The sequence below is a fragment of the Botryllus schlosseri genome, chromosome 14 (genome assembly GCF_051294905.1).
Source record: "Botryllus schlosseri isolate E-star chromosome 14, Bs_hap1, whole genome shotgun sequence".
Lineage (NCBI taxonomy): Eukaryota > Metazoa > Chordata > Ascidiacea > Stolidobranchia > Styelidae > Botryllus > Botryllus schlosseri.
In genome coordinates, this window is record NC_137249.1 from 21,183,855 (window position 1) to 21,203,214 (window position 19,360).

A 19,360-nucleotide genomic window follows, 5' to 3' on the forward strand; every position below is an offset into this window, starting at 1 on the left:
TAATATACCGTACTGAAGCGGTCGGCGAACCACTGCCACTGTTTTGGTCCAGGCCTTAGCCGCATGCAATTAGACCCTTAGTTTCGCTTGGTCGAATTCTCACAATTATTTACATTCCTGCACTAGTCTCAATGTCATGGCATAATTTTATGCTGACCACCCAATACTGACGCAATTGAGTTTCAACATAGAATTTGCAATTGGTTAATAGGAAATTGAAAAGATGTCATATCTGATTTCAGAGAGCTGGTGTATCTTTCAAAGTCAATAATAACTCGCCAAATATGGTGAATTTGAATGAGGATCCGCAACTGTCTGAACTACTGATTTACGTCATCAGTCATGGAGTCACCCGGTGATGACTTATTCTGGTTTTGTGTTATTTCTCCTGTGTTATGTGTTATTTCTCCTGTGTTATTTCTCCTAAGTTGAATATCAGTCGGTACTTCCATACTTTGTCTAGGACAGTGGCTCATAACCTTGGCTCCAACGCCCCCAGGGGAACTTTAGATTTTGAAGGGGGCGGAAACAGCAAGGGGCAATATGGGGGCTCTTGGCTCAGAGGAAAGTATGGGGGCGATGAAGATGAATGAAGCCGCAGTAGATGGTGTAGCGGGGACATATGGGTATATAGTATATGTATAGCTTTATATATCCGAGTTTCCATTCCGCAAACTTCTGTCAAATCTATAAAATTCCCCGTTAAAACACCCCTGTCATGCTAGGTCGGGTTTTTTTCCACCCAATGTTTCAACCTAGGTATAGTATAATGCAGCGCACAGCCTGTCGAAATCGACGAAATACTGAACCACTTTTGCGAGTAAAAACCCTTTCTATATATTAAAGATGCTTCAATTACCTAGATATAAGCCTACGGGTATTTGAGAACAACGAAATTTATTCGTCAGAATATTTCTTCATTGCATCATAAAGGATGATACTGTTGAGTATTGTGACCCACAACCTCTCATGAACGTTATATAATATGGGTTGCTTTGTTTGGAATACTTTCACGGTAAAGTTAATAACTGGGCGCATTACTAAATTCGATGTAAGCTAAGATCTCTACCACATTCTCAGTTGATTTACTAGCACTGTCACACAACGCAATAAAAAACCAATACAATTACCGTCACCGGGTTGCCAATCGCAGAGAACTCGGGATGTGTAGGCCTACATCAGGCTCGAACCAATCCTTGAGATTTGGGAGGGGCAGGGGGTGGTCTGTGGCAAGTTGCGGCAGTACAAGTACGATGTTGAATCCAGTACAGTTTTCCAAATCTAAATGTTGCATTGGTCCTGAGCAATTCGATTACTGCCAATAATTTCCATGTTTTCGAGACCTTTTCATAAGCAGAGATATGTCGGAAGAACCCTGGTCTAACATACTAATGTGTGCTTTGTTGCTAACAGTATCGGAAGAAAAGGTGGCGTTGGGGATTGTGAAATTCAGCTACTGAGCGCTCTTGTTTCGGATACACATTGCGAGATCATGAACGAACGTGAAGTGATCACTATCACTCCAAGTCGGAGTTCTGTGAAAACATTCGTCAATGGAGAATGGATTCACGGACCAACACAGCTGCATCATGTGAGTGCAATTATTGTGGTCCACACAACATTCGAAGATGTACGTCTAGGCCCAAGGTATCAACAGATTAAAAGGTGTGAATCACCTGAAATTATTGTGATTACGAACAGATTCCAGAACATACTTTTTTTGAAAAATGTCTTTGCATCTCATTGTTTTTATGCCATTTTAAAGCACCGAAGCTTATTCTTTGAGTCGAGACACGAGTTGTGAATTTGTGATTATGGATACTATTTCCAGGGTGATCGTGTTGTAATTGGCGGTGATCACTTTTTTCGTCTCAACCATCCGATTGAGGTTCAACAGAGAGAGAAATTTTATACTTCTAAAGAAGCTATAAGAGATTTTGAATATGCAAAAATGGAGCTGATTTCAGCACAAAATGCAAGGTTTGTCTGTTAACAATTGTTATTTAGATGATACAATCTATCATTTCTGTCACTGTACTGTGTACATTCTGCAGCAGTGGTCATAAACCTTTCTTGACTCATCGACCCCTTTTCAAGCTATACACCGATCATCGCCCCCAAACATTGGGAACCGAAAAATGGGCATACAAATTGTAATCACCGGGGAGTTGACTAAAAAATGAAGGTCAACTTTATGGCTCGATCTCCAAATTACACTTATACAGCTAAATTTTCGTGAGTTAACTAATCGCCTCGTTTGTCCGTTTTAGCCTCACATCGCCCCCTTCGTTATTTTCGCCCTCCCCCCTAGACCGCAAAATCGCCCACATTGGGAACTACTTCTCTACAGTCTACCTCAATTTTGAAATTTGATATCGTAATATATTGGTGCTTTTATTTGCTAGTTGTTGAAGAGATGAATCGAAATTAAAGCTTTGTAATATTTGTCCTATGTTCAAATGAAATAAGACATTTCTGACGAGCTGGGTAGAACCTGACTATGAATAAGCAATGAGACCTGTAGCACCGACAACGATACGTTAAGTCACTTTAACTACCTTATTTTGCTTAGCTCTTCTATGTGGCATGTTCGACATCGTATATTATCACATGGCATTAGACAGTGTGTTGTTTCCAAATTGAATGTTAACTTTTCATTTTTCTTGCTCGGTTAGCGTAGGCTTACCATACGTCCTCTTTTAAGAGGATTTGTCCTCTTTTTTGACTTTTTTGAAAGTGTCCTCGGAGGACGCCCTTTTGTCCTCTTTTTTGAGATTTTGTCCTCTTTTTTGAAAATTTAGGTCAGATTTAGATCAAATTGCGAGCGAAATGCCGCAAATTAGCCGAGAAGTGACGCTCCGGCGGGTATTTCGGAGGGAAAAGCGGTGATTTTAGCTCTGAGCGAAAAGAAGACCTTTTTTTCTTTTTTCTTTTAGTCATCCACCTGGCAATGTGGAGAGAAAAACGTTATTTTGAGCTGTGAGCGAAAGTGATGACCTTTTTTTTCTTTTTTTTTTAGTCAACCGATCACGAAGTGGGAAAAATATACCGGTTCTCCAGTTTTGCATGTCTGAAATTTCTGAAAAAGTGTCCTCTTTTTACATTTCCAAAATATGGTAAGCCTAGGTTAGCGTGGTACCTGAGTCAGCGCTTATGACCCTGATGACAAGGGCGATTTTTTTTGACATGACAAAAAAAGTCAAAATAAGGTCAAAATTTTAGCGTTAGGTCAAAAAAAGTCAAAATTGTTTACAGAGACAAAAAAAATTTGCAACCTGCATTTCATTTGTATCGTTGATTTTGCACAATCGGCGAACTTATCGTTTGACATTGTACAGCTTGTAGCCAACTTTATAGGCCTACCGTTGCAGACGGCGCATTGTCTGCTCATTGTGAATCATAAACAGTCAAATGACACAAATAGGTTGACACGGTGTTATGCTCAACGTACCACGATATCATAAGTGAAGCGAGACTGCGTGGGCATTGCATGGTTCTTACATCTTTATAAAAAATTGAGATGTACAGTACACCATTGTCAGAATGAAGAAACACGGTGTGTCACCAGCAGTGTACGCAAGCACAGCTTCAGTGTTGTCAGCCAACAGCTGCTACAGTTGAACGTTCTTTCTCCATTCTTCTTGTTGTTGTTTCTATATTAATAGTGTTTGTCGACTACAATGGTCATTTACACCAGGCCGATATTCCTTATTTTCTTTCCGTATCCGTCGAGTATCTGCCAACTTGTAACACGGCCCACTTCTATGCTTTTTGTAAGACACCGCTTACGCGGATGAGATGGCGAGGAGGAACCTACATAAACCTTCAACACTGGAGTAGGAATTCTGGAGTCGACCTCGGTCGGACTAGAACGCACAACCTATTGGTATTGTAGCTGTGGATTATCCCACTACGGCAGGGGTGGGCAACATACGGCCCGCGGGCCGGAACCGGCCCGCGACGGCATTTTGTCCGGCCCGCGGGCAGCCCGCGGCAATTAGTCTGCCGAGATTTCCCACTACTTGGCTACTACGTCAAATTTCAGTGACTGTATGTTAATATATTCGTGTGTTCGCACTGCGCAGCGTGCGAGAGTGGAGCTTACGCGTAAGTTCGTCGAAGCGAAAAGACTTGCATTGTCAGCATTCACTATGAACTTAACCCCAATGTTGTTTGTGGTAATCATGGTGTATGTCGACTGCAATTGTCATTTACACCAGGCCGATATTTCTTTTTTTGATTCCGTAAGCGTCAACTGGTAGCACGGCACACGTCCAGGCTTTTGTGCGACACCGCTCAATAGTTATGCCGATGGGATGGCGAGTAGGAGCCTAGATTAACCTTCAACACTTAGGTAGCAATTCTAGAGTCGGACTCGAACCCAAAGCACATTGGGTTTTGTAGCTGTGTATTATACCACTACGCTATCTCACCCACTATCTCGCCACCTACTCAACCCTAATGAATTGATATCTTGGTAAATTTGGGGTACCAGGCTTATCGAACAACTTAAAATCTTAATTAAGGATTGCACCTTGTGTTGATTGATCACAGAGAAGACGACATGGCGATGCATGTGCGACCTTGGTTCTCAAGCTGGGGGGGCGTGAAAGCATCTGAAGGGGGTGCGAAGTCACAGTTAACTGAAATTTTTTTCGCGCTTCGCGCGATTTACAGTAACCTAATGCTCTATCTATTGTCCAAATTTCATATTTGAGAATTTTCTCATCAATAGGCATAACCTTTAGTGCCATCAAACTATCCGTTGGGATGGCTAGCATTCTGAATTACCTCTTTAATATTTGTGATGTCACGATAAGGGGGGCGCGGAATTTTTCACTATCAAAAAGGGGGGGGGCGTGTTCAAAAAAGTTTGAGAACCACATGACAATGTTGTCCTCAAAGCAACATTCTCTTCGTCATTATCGGCGAAAAATTGCTTTGAAATAACATTGCTTCGTTAAAATACTATCATCAAATACGATTTATACCATGTATAATGTATATGTGAATAAATGGGCAAATAATGTATCGATTCAGCAATCCGGCCCGCCAAGTACCTAATTTTCCTACATCCGGCCCGCCGACTGGAGAAGTTGCCCGCCCCTGCACTACGGTATCTCGCCACATCTCCATTCTTGGCAAGCTACTTAGTAAAGACAGACACTTTTTACCCGAGAATCAGGGATATCTAGAACTAGATATCAAGAAAACCCTGCTGAGAATGAAGGAAGGTATATTTCGTTGTGCTACAATAAATATTAATTATTTTCACCATAGTACGTCATGTACTGAAATTCATCATAGGGCCAGATTTTGTTAAAATGATATTTTGTCAGTTTTTGAGTCAAAATTTTTTTTTCATGGAAAACTACTTCGTAAAAAAAATCAATTTGCATACGTTAGGTTAAAATTTGGTCAAAATTTAGTTTTTTAAGGTCAAAAAATGTCAAATTTATGATTTTTCAGGTCAAAATCCTTTGTTTTTTAGGTAAAAAAAAATCGCCCCACTGATGACATTTGGATAATTGCGCACTTTTTTACAATGTGGATCAGCGATTGAATGCTTTCGCTTTCGCTAATCTTCATTTTAAATACCAGAATTGAGAAAGAAATAGAAGAAGCTCGCCTTCACGAACGTCAACGTATATTGAAGGAAATCGACGATGTGAGAAAGGATTTGTTGAAGGAAATCGAAGCAGCAAAAAATGAAGTAAAAACAGAAGTGAAGAGCTTCTTGGAGGTACAGAAACAATTCAGCGATTCTCAACCTTTTTTGACACGCGCCCCCCTTGGCGATGGTCAAAATAATCGCGCCCCCCTGACCCCGTTCCATGTATCGTCATGTCAAAAAGAGCACATCATCTGACATCGAGGTGGGCAACCTTCCTGCAAATCGTGGCCGCATTTCGATTACTTATGTAGCCGAAGGCCGCATTCCAGGGCATAGCCGCGATGACCGATCTGGACGCAAAATACCTATGGTAAACTGTCCATATCCATTCACGGTGAACTCCGGACTATTCTACTTTTCACAACGGCCTATTGTACGCACCGAAATCGCGAGTGGCAATGTTATGAATAGTTGCAGGGACTGCATATTGTCGCGCCAAGCGCGAAAATTTTTCAGAGCCGCGAATGAATTGTTCTTTCTTGAGGATGCCCATTCCTGCTCCAATTAAAAAGGGCGCTACTACATTAAAATCGAAAAATGAAGTCTTGTTGAATTGCGCGGAGCGCGAAGAAAATTTCAAGATCAAATAAAATCTCTCGAAAATTCGAGAGTGAATTCGTAATTGCAATTTGCATGTCTACGGCTGCCAACACATACCAATTGAATTAGGCGTCGACGGTCGCACAAATTCCCTTCTACGGCCGTATGCGGCCGTACGGGCTGCCCACCCCTGATCTAATAGTATACCTAAGGTATATCTTACGCCAGTTTTGAATCCGCTTTCCAGTTGTTTAGTCTTTTACATTGCTGACAAACCTTTGCTGACAAACCTCCCCAAACTTGTTTGAAAAAAACAAAAAACATTGAAAAGGACACAATTAATTTCAAGGTAGGTTGCACTGAGAATAATCCTGATGCTGGTAGTGACTACAAAGAGCACGGCGATGTTCTGTCCTGCCATGCTAAATTTGATCAGGTTTGGAAATGAATTAAATTGTGTTGATTTATAGCCGAATTGAGGGCGACACCCGGCAACCTATATTGCATCTAAGTCTGTCTTAGGCAGTGCAGTTCGCCAGCTATCAACAACAGCTACCTAGCGCACAGAGATTTAGGCTACTGCCAAAGCTATAAAGTAATGAATGACTTGCACGTAGGAATTTCACTAAATCTTCAAAGAATATCAAAAATTTGCTCAAATGAAGTTGAAGTCAGCCTATACTCCGTTGAGCGCTACTGCTGGAGTCTCAGTTTGGCAAGCTTTCTAGAATACGAATTGAGTTTAATCTTCAATAATCGTATATTGGTTGTGAAACACATGTTTAGTCACAATTTATACAGACATTGACAAAATTGACAAACATTTCTCGCCCCCCCCCTGAGAGCCTCCCGCGCCCCCCCGGTTGAGAACCCCTGATACAATTGATCAGTATATTAATATTGAATGAAACCGAATATATTCGGCTGACACTCGTCAGGGGTAATCGTCAGCAACTAGTAAGGAATGGAAAAGAACATCGTATTAAAATATGACGTCACCATCATGAAATGTCGAATACGAGAGCGTTCAATGTACTAATTTTAGATGGCGCACGAACTTTTTTGTTGACACAGCCTCGACTGGTGTATTTTGATAAAATTCGACTCCAGGACACACAAATAGATGTGTGAACGGCCCACCCAAACGATACGAAATCTGTCTTCTCGATAATTTTTCGCTCAGATGTTAGCCAAAGGTGGAATTTATGGCCTTAAATTGGTGCGCATCAAGCTTGAGGGCATGAGTCAAGAGATTTTCACCGAGGGCGAGGCGCGTGTTCTACTAAATGTAGGGACATGCTGATTTGTGCGTTCCTGCAAGCGCTTAGACGGTCATCCCACGTACCCACAATCACGGTGGCACTAATATTTGCAAACTACATTACTTTGTTGAAGCACTTCTTTACGTGTTACAGTGAGCAGTTGCGTTGTCGTAAAAATACCGTCGGTCTTCACTGTGTGTAAGCACTCCTCTAACATTCAGGCTATTGCCGCTGAAATAATTTCTTTTCAAAGCGGGTGGAAATAGGGCCAATCCAAGGTAGATCAATCTAATCATCGTTGGTTGTTTGTTCGTTAGGCTCTAATTTTTCTGCTTTTGATTGCGTTATTTTGCTCTCTATGACGCGGTTCATCAGAAGATCAGAAGATAGCGTATCGGCAATATGAATGCGACAAATCTGATAACCGCAGCATAGAGAGGAATAACGCAGTTGAACGTATAGGGCACAGTGTTGGGATGACTCGAGTCGTGACTTGACTCGAGTCAGACTCGAGTCAACTTTTTCGTATGACTTGACTTGACTCGAGTCACTTTGGAAAATGACTTGACTTGGACTTGACTCGAAGCTTCAAAAATGAGCATTGACTCGGACTCGTGACTCGGAGCAAAATTTGCGAGTCAATTTCAAGTCGTTAAGTAAACGTTGTCGAATAAATCACTATATCTTGTATATGTTCAGATTGTTCGAGATACGCCGATGTCACTTGTGAGTGTAACCAGTAATTCACTGATCGTACGATACACTGATCCCCGATTGTTAGATCACAAATAAATATACCGCAAACTAAACAATCACAGCTTACGTTGTCGTAGTAGTAGTAGAAGAAGATTACTGTAAATAGCAATCTCTCTGTTTCTTAGACGGATCAATGCTTACGTTGCGCAGTGCTCGCCTTTACTAACCTTTATGTATGATTTAAATCAAAATAATATAGCTTGTACGTATATTTACTCACGGATATGTAGATGTAGATTAGGTCCTATATTTTTGCTGATAATAACCGACTGTAGCATGTTACTGTACAGTTACTCACGTATTTTATTAACAGTTATACGTGTGCGCGAGTGATACAACGTCCTTTCGCATGTGTATTCAACTAGACATTCGTTATTTGATTCAAGATAAATGATCATCATTGATCAAATAATCTGTTTTACACACAGCTGGCAAAGTGTAATGACTTTGAATCATCACCCATGCATCGAAAATTTTATTTGACTTGAATTGTGACTTGAATTGTGACTTGACTCGTGACTTGACTTGACTTGACTAGACTCGACTCGAGTCACCTCCAAAAAACGGGAGACTTGACTTGACTCGAGTCACCTTTGAAAATCGATTGACTTGACTTGAATCGACTCAAAATCTGCAATGACTCGAGATGACTCGTGACTCGAAGGTAGTGACTTGATCCAAACACTGATAGGGCAAGACAAGCCAAGCTTGGTGCAGTCATTCGCCCATTTTATGCTTCCGAGGATGGACTCTGATTTTATATGAACCGAACGTGATTTTGTTGTATTTCTTTTCAATTGAGAATTTGATTCAATTTTCAGGTATTTGCTAATTCAGTAATCTGATTCTAAGCTGGCAAAAATGGTGTCCTAATTATTCTAATTCCAATTCCAAAGCTTAAAATTTTCAAGTTGTTTGAGTGTGTTGGCTGCATTTCGGCTTCACAACACAAAGAATTTTTTGTTCAATTCAATTTTCATCATTTCAATACACCAAAAACTGTACTATGTGAAAGACGGGAAGGTGTCGAAACGACTTGGAGTAGTCTTCGATATCAGACACCCACCTGACCTAGGCGATGTATAAAAGGCGTTGCACACTGAATGAAAACTAAACGACGATATTATAGAAGGATTGGTATAACAAAAAGGTGAGATCGACATGTCACGTTGTGGCCCGGTAAAATAGAGGGCGAGCTAGTATTAATTCAGTAGAAATTGTTTGTATTTCGACTTTAATGTGGACATGTTCGATGACTGTCGGATAGCCGGCGAGATACTGTTCTGCAAATCAGGTCTGGTATATTTGATAGAGCGATGGTCTTCTGTCTGAAGGGTGACGCCCAAAAAATTGAGGAGCAGAGGAAGGTGGTTAAGGACGAAAATTTGTCATTGCAAACACAATTCCAGACGAAAAATGAAATCTTGGTGATGCCTCAGCGACTTGAAACTCAAAAGGTAACTTTATCAATTTTACTGCTCATATTTTCGGTGATTTGAGTAATCCGGGTATTTATCGCTTGTAGAATCTAGAAGAAATTTCCGAGACAGTTGTCACGGAACTTGGAAGAGAGCGCATGAAGTTTTCATCCGAAATTGATAGGATACAAAAAAACCTACAGAGACGGGAATCGGAAAGTATGTTGCAATTTTTGGAATATTTCACTTGAAACACTAATTCAATTAAGTATCCGTTTAATTGGCAAAGCATTTGCATCAAATTTTCATGTGTTTGATTCGGCCAGGTCGTTATGCCACATCAATCTTTAATTAATCATTTACAAATCTCATTAGTCATTTACACTGCAATAGGCAAACCCAATTTGATATTCAGATTAATCAGGTCTTTATTGATTTTTTTCTATTGTAATTTCTAAGATTTTAGATTAAACACTGAGTACATCATAGGCATGACCTTTTATTTGTGTACGAGGTGGTGGAGTCTTGTGATGTCATAATCACTCCATGTCCGTGGTGTCATAGTCGCACTAAACGCCAGTGGCGGCTCGTGACAATATCGGGTGGTAGGGCAAGGGCTGCGAGCGACTTTTATCAACATGACGTCACAATGGCGTTTTCCAACGTAAAAAAGTAACTTTAATATGATGGTCACATGAATTTCCCGACAACAGTGATTTTAACGTAGGTGCCGCGAGAGGTTTGCCGGTGAGCCGTGACTTGAAGTGTGGTAACAAATGTTTTATTCATTTTTTTTTAATCAAAGGATTATTTTACATAATGTACGTGAACTAAGAATCGTCCCTATGCCACGAATCAATTATCAGGTCATCCTTAGTAGCATGCGTCATGATTTCATGGTAGAGTTAGAGATTACGCAAATCGATAGGCCGTACGAAAGTGTTTCGTACACGATCCTGGTGTGTTACGACCACTGAGCTGGTGGTTACGAGTTACGACCAGGTGATAGGCAACCAAAGCGGAGGTACCCGGCGTACGATTGGATCAATGGACTGGACAATTTCTATCATCATCATCATTGGTTTATTAGCAATTTTATCAGTTCAATACACCACAAAAATGCGGTACAATGAAAAGACAGGAATATGTCGAAGCGACAAGGAGTAGTCCTCTAGACCTTTAATTTTCGCTCTAAAGGCAACTACGTAAACTAGCCTACGTACGGAGCAAAGATTCAATACGATTCATGTTCGCACTTGACTTGACCAGACTAATTCCAATGACTAGAACTCGAGAGATTGCGTAAGCCTAGCTGCAAAGGTCAACGACTTCGGATACATACGCAATTGTTATCTCATAGATTGGGCCTGTCATATTGAATCCAGAACATCAATTTGAATGGTCTTTGAAGAACTAAGAACAGCAGCCTCGGAACTTCGGTCTCGGAACAACATAGTACATTTTGGCCTTGAAACTGGAGATTGTGACGCAACACATACGGCTTACTGTCTGCTGCCAAATCGCCGTTGGAAAATATATTAATCAATAAATACATGAATGAAAGCCGTAAACTTAGCATACTGTTACATGAAATCATCGAGAAGTAGCATTCGCAATCTCATAACCCATTCCGGTATGGTACACTGTCAAAATCAATACAAACAGACGAACACCGAACTTTGAGTAAAATAGATCGAGGAATAGGCTGATCGAATGTTAGCCGACATCGAAAATGAAATAGCTATCGCATTTGACAGGGGATTGTAAGCAAATGGTTTGAAGGCCACAATTTCACAGTGAAATGCACATTGGCGAACATAAAATTATGTGAATATTTGAATGCAAACCGAGAATCTTAGTTAGCTGTTTCATGCGATCATCGAGATATACCATTGGAAATATCATGACCGATCTCGTTATGGAACGCAGACTAGATTAGCACAGACAGACACCGGCTTTTCCGTGAGATCCGCAATGATGTAGGTAGGCTAAGTATCAGATCAGCGCGCATCTCTACCATACTCAACCTCGAAAACGAAATAACTGCCTCAATCATTGAGCGTCAACTTTAAGACTTGGCACCGCGTTCGATACTAAAATCAAGACATACCGTGCAAAAGCTCATGACAGATCTAGGTATGGAACATCGTTAAAATCAATAGAGACCAATAACGACTTTTGCGTAAATCTGTTAGCGATAAATGAAGAGTCAGCTCTCACTCGACTTTGGAAACGAAATTACCACCCACATAGTTCAGTGACAAACTTAAAACTTATTACAGCGGTCGATACTAACATTAAGACTTACTGTGCCAAATATCATGACCGATCTCGGTATGGAACATCGTCAAAATCAATGGAGACCAATACCGGCTTTTGAGTAAAATCTGTTTGCTGTACAATGTACATGATAGATCAGCACACACTGAACTTCGGAAACGAAATTACCACCCTTATCTTTGAGTAGCAAGCCTGAAACTTGGAGCAGTGCTAAATACTACCTTCACGACATATCGTACCAAGTTTCAAGAATTATCATGGTGCGAAACACCGTCAAAATCGACATATACCAGCAAAGGTCAAGTCAACGCATATCACGGTAACCGAGTTCAGATATAGATACGATTGTTACATCACACCTTAAGGGCGACAGGCATAGTTGCCCCACTTGCTCGGCCATTTTACGAATAGGAGAGAGTAAATCACCGTTTCTTTATTGTGCGCGGCTTTGAGAGAATAGATAGTGAAAGCTTGTTATGAGCGCTACCGGGGCAAGCCCCGGCTAGGCATTCACAAAGCGAAAACACAGAAGAGAATTCGATTTTCGCAGAGACTTCGCTATGTATGGGCATTTGTTAGCGAAAGCACAAGCATAATGCGGGTTTCGCCGTGATCTCGGTATATACTGATTGCTGTGCGTCTATAAATGGTTAAATTGTTATTGAACAGAATTTTAGGTGGGGCAATGCCCCAGTTGCCCTCTAGGACGAGCCGCCACTGCTAAACGCACTTTACTACATGCTGCTGAGCGTTCAACCACTCGTGTGACGTTTCGATACCAGCCCCGCACTGGTTAACATCAAGTCATACAGTCGTTATTAAAAGGACTGGGCGCATGACGCGATCTTGCCAAGAAAAGTCCACTGTCTACCAAATGCTTGATAGTTTGTAATTCGATGTTTCGGCTACCGATATGAGTCCAACCAGCAATCCAGTTCATTGAAATATAGAAGTGTTCTGTCTACTGATGCGTCGAAATTTAACTACGAAATTCAATGCCGTTCACAATGCCCCTTGTTCATATCGATTGGAACACTGACAAATGACATTGTGCGATAACTCGGCAATGCGAGTATACCAAGCAGACCACAAGAAGTATAGGCGATTTCGAATGAGAAAGCGTTCATCTAATCAGTATCTAGTCTCTTGCGTACAGCATGAACGTATTCAGATTGTGCAATCGTATTGAGTAGCTCGTCTCGCGACAATTGTTTTGGCATTGTATCGGTGTCTAAGCTGTATTGCTACATTTCCCAAATCCCAATTAATGTTAGCAAAGCCTTGTCAGAGTAACGAATATGTGCAGGAATTAATTCCGATTGGCAGGTATACACAAACGCACTGTCCAATTTCGCGTAATTTCACTTAGATTAGGCCAATTGTTGAAGTTGTTTGTCAGTATACCATAATCATGATTAGAGCCCGACCGATTATCGCCTCGCCGATAATATCGAGTCGATATCACACTTGGAAAGAAATATCGGTATCGGCCATTGGAGGTAAAAAAATATCGGCCATTTTCGTGACGTCACAACAAGGTGGTAGGGAATCAGAGAAGATGTGAGGTCTTCACTGCATGTCGGTAAACTATAAAATTAAATGGCCCAGCTGCATAGTGCATGCAGGCCAGTAGGACTATGTGAGTATAGAATGTATACGTTTACATTCTATAATGTGAGAAATATACTTTCACCGTTATGCCCCAGTGACTTCGTTGGAATTCCCCTGCAGTGATCGAATACCAAAGACAGAGAGCAGCTGGATGGATAGTTGTCTGCAGAATATTTCCATCGATTAGAGAAATGAGAACTTCATTCATGCTGGACTGACCCTCGTGATGATGGAGAAAAGCGTCGCGTCGAAACAATTTTCTGTAGATAGTGCTGGTGGTGTCTGTGTAAGAAGCTCACAAGCCAAGGCAACAAAGCAAAAAATACCAGTAATATATGAAGACATGAAGTCATCTGACTGAGGCCTGAGCGGCCACCATGATGGGGAATATGCGAGACTAGATTGCAAGGAAATCAAGCAAAAGTAGAGCAGAGCCAACAATTCATACGGAAATCTTTGATTCCATGATGACATGGGCCAATGCTGATAAGAGCGTCGAATATTGATCAATTGATTGCTGAAATGCTGGTCATGGTCAAGGCCCAAGGGGATGGGCGGAGCAGTAGCAGACGTGAACAATGTGAGTTGTTTTGCACATTCTCTTCAGCTATTTGTTAATGATGTGCTGAAGGCTCCAGGTGCACTGCCAGAAGAATATCAATATTTGGTAGAACCATTGAAGGAAAGATCCCCTGCGCCTGCAGCAGAGTGGTGGAACCGAAATAAAGAAAGATTTCCAATTCTTGCTCTGCCACTAACTATGGTACCAAGTGAAAAACTACTCACTCTGTTCAGTGCTATATACATCATTTATGAAGACCACAGAAGTTCACTCCTCGGAGAAAGGGGCGAGAAATTATGCTTTGTGAACTGTAATCTGCAACTGCTAGACTGGTGCTATTGATATATTTATTATAGATCATTCATTTCATGTTCAAGCATGGCAATGACTGCAAATCTGTTCAAAGAAATATTCTTGAGCTGTTAAATATGCGCCTTGAGCTCGATTCCATATCTTTTGAATATCGGCTGAATATATCGGGGTTATCGGTGAAGGTACTGGATATCGGTTTTATCGGTATCGGCTCAAAAATCCAATATCGGTCGGGCTCTAATCATGATGTGGGAACGTTGCAGTCTGCAATTACGTAACCGATGAATTGCCAATGACAATGGTCTGTTTCACTAACGCTACATTGCTCTCGCTTCTTTGCGTTGTTGCCAGGACGATGGATCATCTTACATCACATTTGCAGCTTATGCCAATTTATTACTCTCCCGAAATCTGTGATAACGGTCTTGTGTAACGATTTTATTCAACCGCTTCCTAGATTGGGAAAGCAAGCCGGTAGATTCAGGGAACGGGAGCCCGGTACGTATTGCAATATTTCTTGAAGAAGCCAACAAAATCAGTGCTTCCATGAAAAAAGATACCGTTTTCTCTCGTTACGAATTGGAGCATGGCGAAACTCGAGTCCAGTAAGATATTTGATCTATCAAGTTTTTTCTCTCATTCAGGGGTGGCCGAATCATCTCTCTGCAGTGCAGAATGTCTTATTGCCAATTCCATTTAGAACTGTGGTTTTCAACCTATTTGTACTCGTGGTCCGCTCTCGTTGAAAATGTTCCATGACGCACTTCTTTGTCCTACTCGAAATATTTGCGGCAATTCTTCGTTCATTGAATGTATTACGTAAAAGCTAAGATACTTTCAAGGTTGCCAGTCAGCAGAAAGCTAACTTCTATCAACAACTTATTTCAATATGTGCAACTAGAACTCGAACTACTCGCGCAACCAGAACAACCAGAACTAAATCTAGAACTACTCACTTTCAAAAACTCGAAACGAGAGCCAGAGCTCACCGCTATAAAGATATGCAACTAATTAAAATACTATATCACAGCTCACTATGCCAGGGGTTTATAACCGTTGTTTCTGGGAACTTTAGGGATTCCCTGAGCCAGTCTCGTGAACTCCTTGGGCTTAAAGAATATATTTTCAGTCTGTAACAACAAGCCCATTTTCGCTTTGTCCTTTTAACAAAGCTCCGCATCTAGTTGGTATAGGTCTCAAGTTATAGTTGAATCAGTGCGTTTCCTGTTCTATAAACGAAATTCATGGTCCCTTTCAAGCTACATCAGACATAAATCATGGAAGACATTTCCCGGACTGTAGAATATCAAAGCATATATGTATCTGCATTGCTTGAGAAATACGAAGATAGCACGATATGCACTCTACAATTGATGTGTCGGGCCTACAGCTGTTTCCGATCCTGTGTTGGGTTGCCATAATCTATTGGTCCCTTTGATAGGCAAGGTCAAAAACGTTGTTAAATTTACGCTGATATAATGCATTTATCTTCTGACATGGTGTGTATATCTCATAATTTTTGCAAAATATACTTATCATCTCTACCTAGTACAACAGCAAATTCTTTTGAATATTCATAAATGGGATTGTGAGATTGTGTAATAGTACGGTAAATCACATTTTCGCGATGTTTGTGGAATGTCATTTAGCATAGCCCTCTCAAATAAGCCCTAATAAGGAGGAATTCGAATACCCCTATTATTGCTGCTACGCCCCTCCACGGGGTCACCAAAACTTGGAAATTGGCTCGGCACATTTGAGTGTTGAGACCACTGGTGTACTATGTGTCAATGAAACAATATGTCAATGAACTAAGAGAAAATAGTAGTCTATGTCAAATATTTCTAGAGTTGAAAATACAAGGCTTGGGATTTGCACACTTTGGTCCATGGAAAAATTTGAAGAAAAGCTGGAAGCGATGAGGGAATAGTTTTTGGATTACTTGTCTGGAAGCGCCATGGGTTGAGTTGCATATTTTTGTTCTTAATTTGGAATGTTTCGTCGATTGTCAATTTCATCTTTCAATTTATAATAAGTATGCCTGACATGGTATTATCATATATGCTTCATAATCAGAATGATAGATACTATGGATCTACGTTCGAACAAATAGATATTCACAAAAAATGAGTTCAGTGTGAGGATAACGCCAATAATATTGAATGTATGTTTGCATACTGCAAACTTTAATTGTACTTGAATATGTTTCGTGCACTCGTTCATTTCGGATAAACTGTAATTCTGTGACACCTCCGTCCCATGTTTATACCAGAACTACTTGAATTCGGCTCATATCAATAGGAATATATATATTAAATGGTGTCAGTTATAAACAGAAGAAGCGTTAACTAAGACCCTTCCATTATATGAGAGCATATTTACTACTTCTACATAATGTGCAGATGAACGGCTTTCATAATATACACGGCATGTCAAAACACCGAGACATTAACAAGAATACATGTCAGTTCCCGAACCATGCACTCGGTCTGTTCATTTTTTTCTTCTGATAATACTGGATACCTGATAAAAGAGCTAGGTTACCTAATAAACGCCAAAGACAATAAATTTGACTCAATTTCAACCGGTATAAGCAAAGTTATTGATGTTCAAACTTTATGATTTCAAATCCTAGTATTTACGGTGGGTAGATCTGTAATTAATAATGAAAAGAATTTGTCACAGTTATATTTTTTTTCTTCAAATATTAAATTTTTTACACAACTAACTTCGTTTCTACTGGTCGCGATTGGTCCAAATTTGTTGTGCATCGCTTCTTCAGACAACCTGACCCTTTGATCGGGCGAGTGAAATTTAAAAAAATGAAATTAATTTTTGATCAATCAAGAATTTTCGACTACAATATCTTCGCTTCAACTGGTTGGAATAGAGCTGAATTGGGATGCAGCGTTTTTTCAAGTAGCCTAATGATTTTATCAAGTAGCCAGTTTAGTATGAAAATAAGTTATTATTGAAAATATGTGTTAACCGCACATTCTGACTGTTTATCACAAACAAAAGACATGGTCCTCCATATCACCTTTCACACTATCAACATCCTTTTCTCCAGCTCCCAGTGACTGCGGCAATCTTTTCTACGACCAAACTGACGAATGGTCACTGTGGTCAGAAATCGCCGGATCTGGCAAACAAGAAAATGTAGCACAAATAAATCCATCTACATCCAAGTTAGTTGTTGCATATGTCACAATTCCCAAGTGGAATTGTCTTCATGATGTCATGTTTCTGGTATCAAGAACATTCCTTCGAAGACGTTTATCGTCTGTGCCGATTTTATCTGCCGCTTTGCGGGAATCTATACAGAGATACGAGACCTTTCGATGGCAAAATAAAGATTCTGTCAAATGGCTCTGTACATCGTAAGTACATTCAGTATTGAACAAAGACTACACTGATCAACAAAAAAACTTATTTTTTAGCGCAAAATATATTTTAATGGTTACTAGGTATGTTTGGGCTTCTGAGTCTGGAAATGATATCCGTTTCTCACAGTTGTCTCTAGTTTTTGAGATCGATATTTTTATTTATTATTCATTTTATTTATTAGTCGTAAGCAGAATACTTGTAATTATGCATATTTTAAATATGCTCTGAGATCTGCGCCTCACTCCGAGACAGTACTGGAAGACAGACACTGCCTTGGAACCGGAGCTTAAATAACATTCTACCGTACAAGAGAAAAATAATTGCTTCCGTATATTAGCTAACAAGGTAACTTTTAACTGCAAAGACATCGAATGGCTTCTACTAAACATGGGAGTGCCACAATATAGACCTCAAAGTGGCGTTTATTCATGGACAGTTCGAACACAGCTATGCATCTCTCCCAATTGGCCATCTAACAAAATTAAAATAACAGTAGCTACGATTACATTGAAACGGTATTACAGAAACTGTATATTTACTCTAACCAATGGTTAATCTGTGTAGACTAGAAAATGGTAAATGTGTTGCTTGGCCAGCACAGCGACTATACAAAATACCCATGTTTTATCCGCTTGTGGGGTAGCCGGGCGCGCACTGATCACTGCGTGAAGAAAGGGTAGCAACCTAGAGACTCAATGAGAGTAGGTGAAGTTAACATCATAAATGAACATTTGTTGTTGGAGAGAAGATCATCATTCCACCGCTGCACATAAAACTTGTTTTGATGAAACGATTTGTGAACTAACCGATTTGTGAAAGTGAACTTTAAGCGTTATTGAAAGCAGTGTTTGTGGTTTGACGTCACCTGTTTTTACATTGCAAAAATATGTAGTGTACTGCTACCATCGCCTAATTTGTAAATTTTTTGTATGATTTTCACATTCATCATCATTGGTTTATTAGCAATTTTTATCAGCTCCATACACAACAAAAATGTGATACAATGAAAAGATAGGAACGTGTATAGAAGCGACTTGGAGTAGTCTATGGAATCAGACGCCCACCTTACACCCACATGAAACAGGATTCGCGTATAGAAGGCTCTCTGTTTTAGCGATTGCGTCTTCACAACGATATTACATCAGAAATAGAAGAGTACTGTATATACATAGTTGAAAAGACAGATGTAGACTTATCGAAGTTGTAGTTTATAAGGAGAATTTTACCTACGTCAAAGTTTGCGTATTTTCAGCACTTGAGGACAATACAGATTATCTCAAACTCGAACAGCAACATAAGATTGCCCTGAAACCGTAGTATACAAATATATACAGGAGCCGTAGTATACAAATATACAGGAGAATTTTACCTATGTCAAAACTTGCGTATTTTAAGCACTTTTTATCATTTTTCAGAACAAATATATTGATTATCTCAAAAAAATTGAGCCAGTTCGGAAAAAACCAATGTCGTATTTGGATTTAACAACGTAACACCCTTAAACCGTAAAAACTTTCTTGGCACCAAAATGTGTGTTGACCAATGTAATAGGTGCTTG

At 40.2% G+C, this 19,360-nt stretch overlaps 1 protein-coding gene across 1 annotated transcript in view; it reads left to right on the top strand.

Annotated features, from left to right (window-relative positions):
* Nucleotides 1-17,603, top strand: part of LOC145456029 (kinesin-like protein KIF14) — a 31,011-nt gene extending 13,408 nt beyond the window's left edge. The window contains exons 5-13 of the mRNA XM_080334060.1: nt 243-355; nt 1,414-1,591; nt 1,832-1,980; nt 5,602-5,743; nt 9,567-9,689; nt 9,758-9,869; nt 14,873-15,020; nt 16,264-16,376; nt 17,486-17,603. Of these exons, the coding sequence (XP_080190186.1) occupies nt 243-355; nt 1,414-1,591; nt 1,832-1,980; nt 5,602-5,743; nt 9,567-9,689; nt 9,758-9,869; nt 14,873-15,020; nt 16,264-16,345 (1,047 nt within the window). The 3' untranslated portion in view covers nt 16,346-16,376; nt 17,486-17,603. The remainder of the gene's footprint in view (nt 1-242; nt 356-1,413; nt 1,592-1,831; nt 1,981-5,601; nt 5,744-9,566; nt 9,690-9,757; nt 9,870-14,872; nt 15,021-16,263; nt 16,377-17,485) is intronic.
* The last annotated feature ends 1,757 nt before the right edge of the window (nt 17,604-19,360 follow it).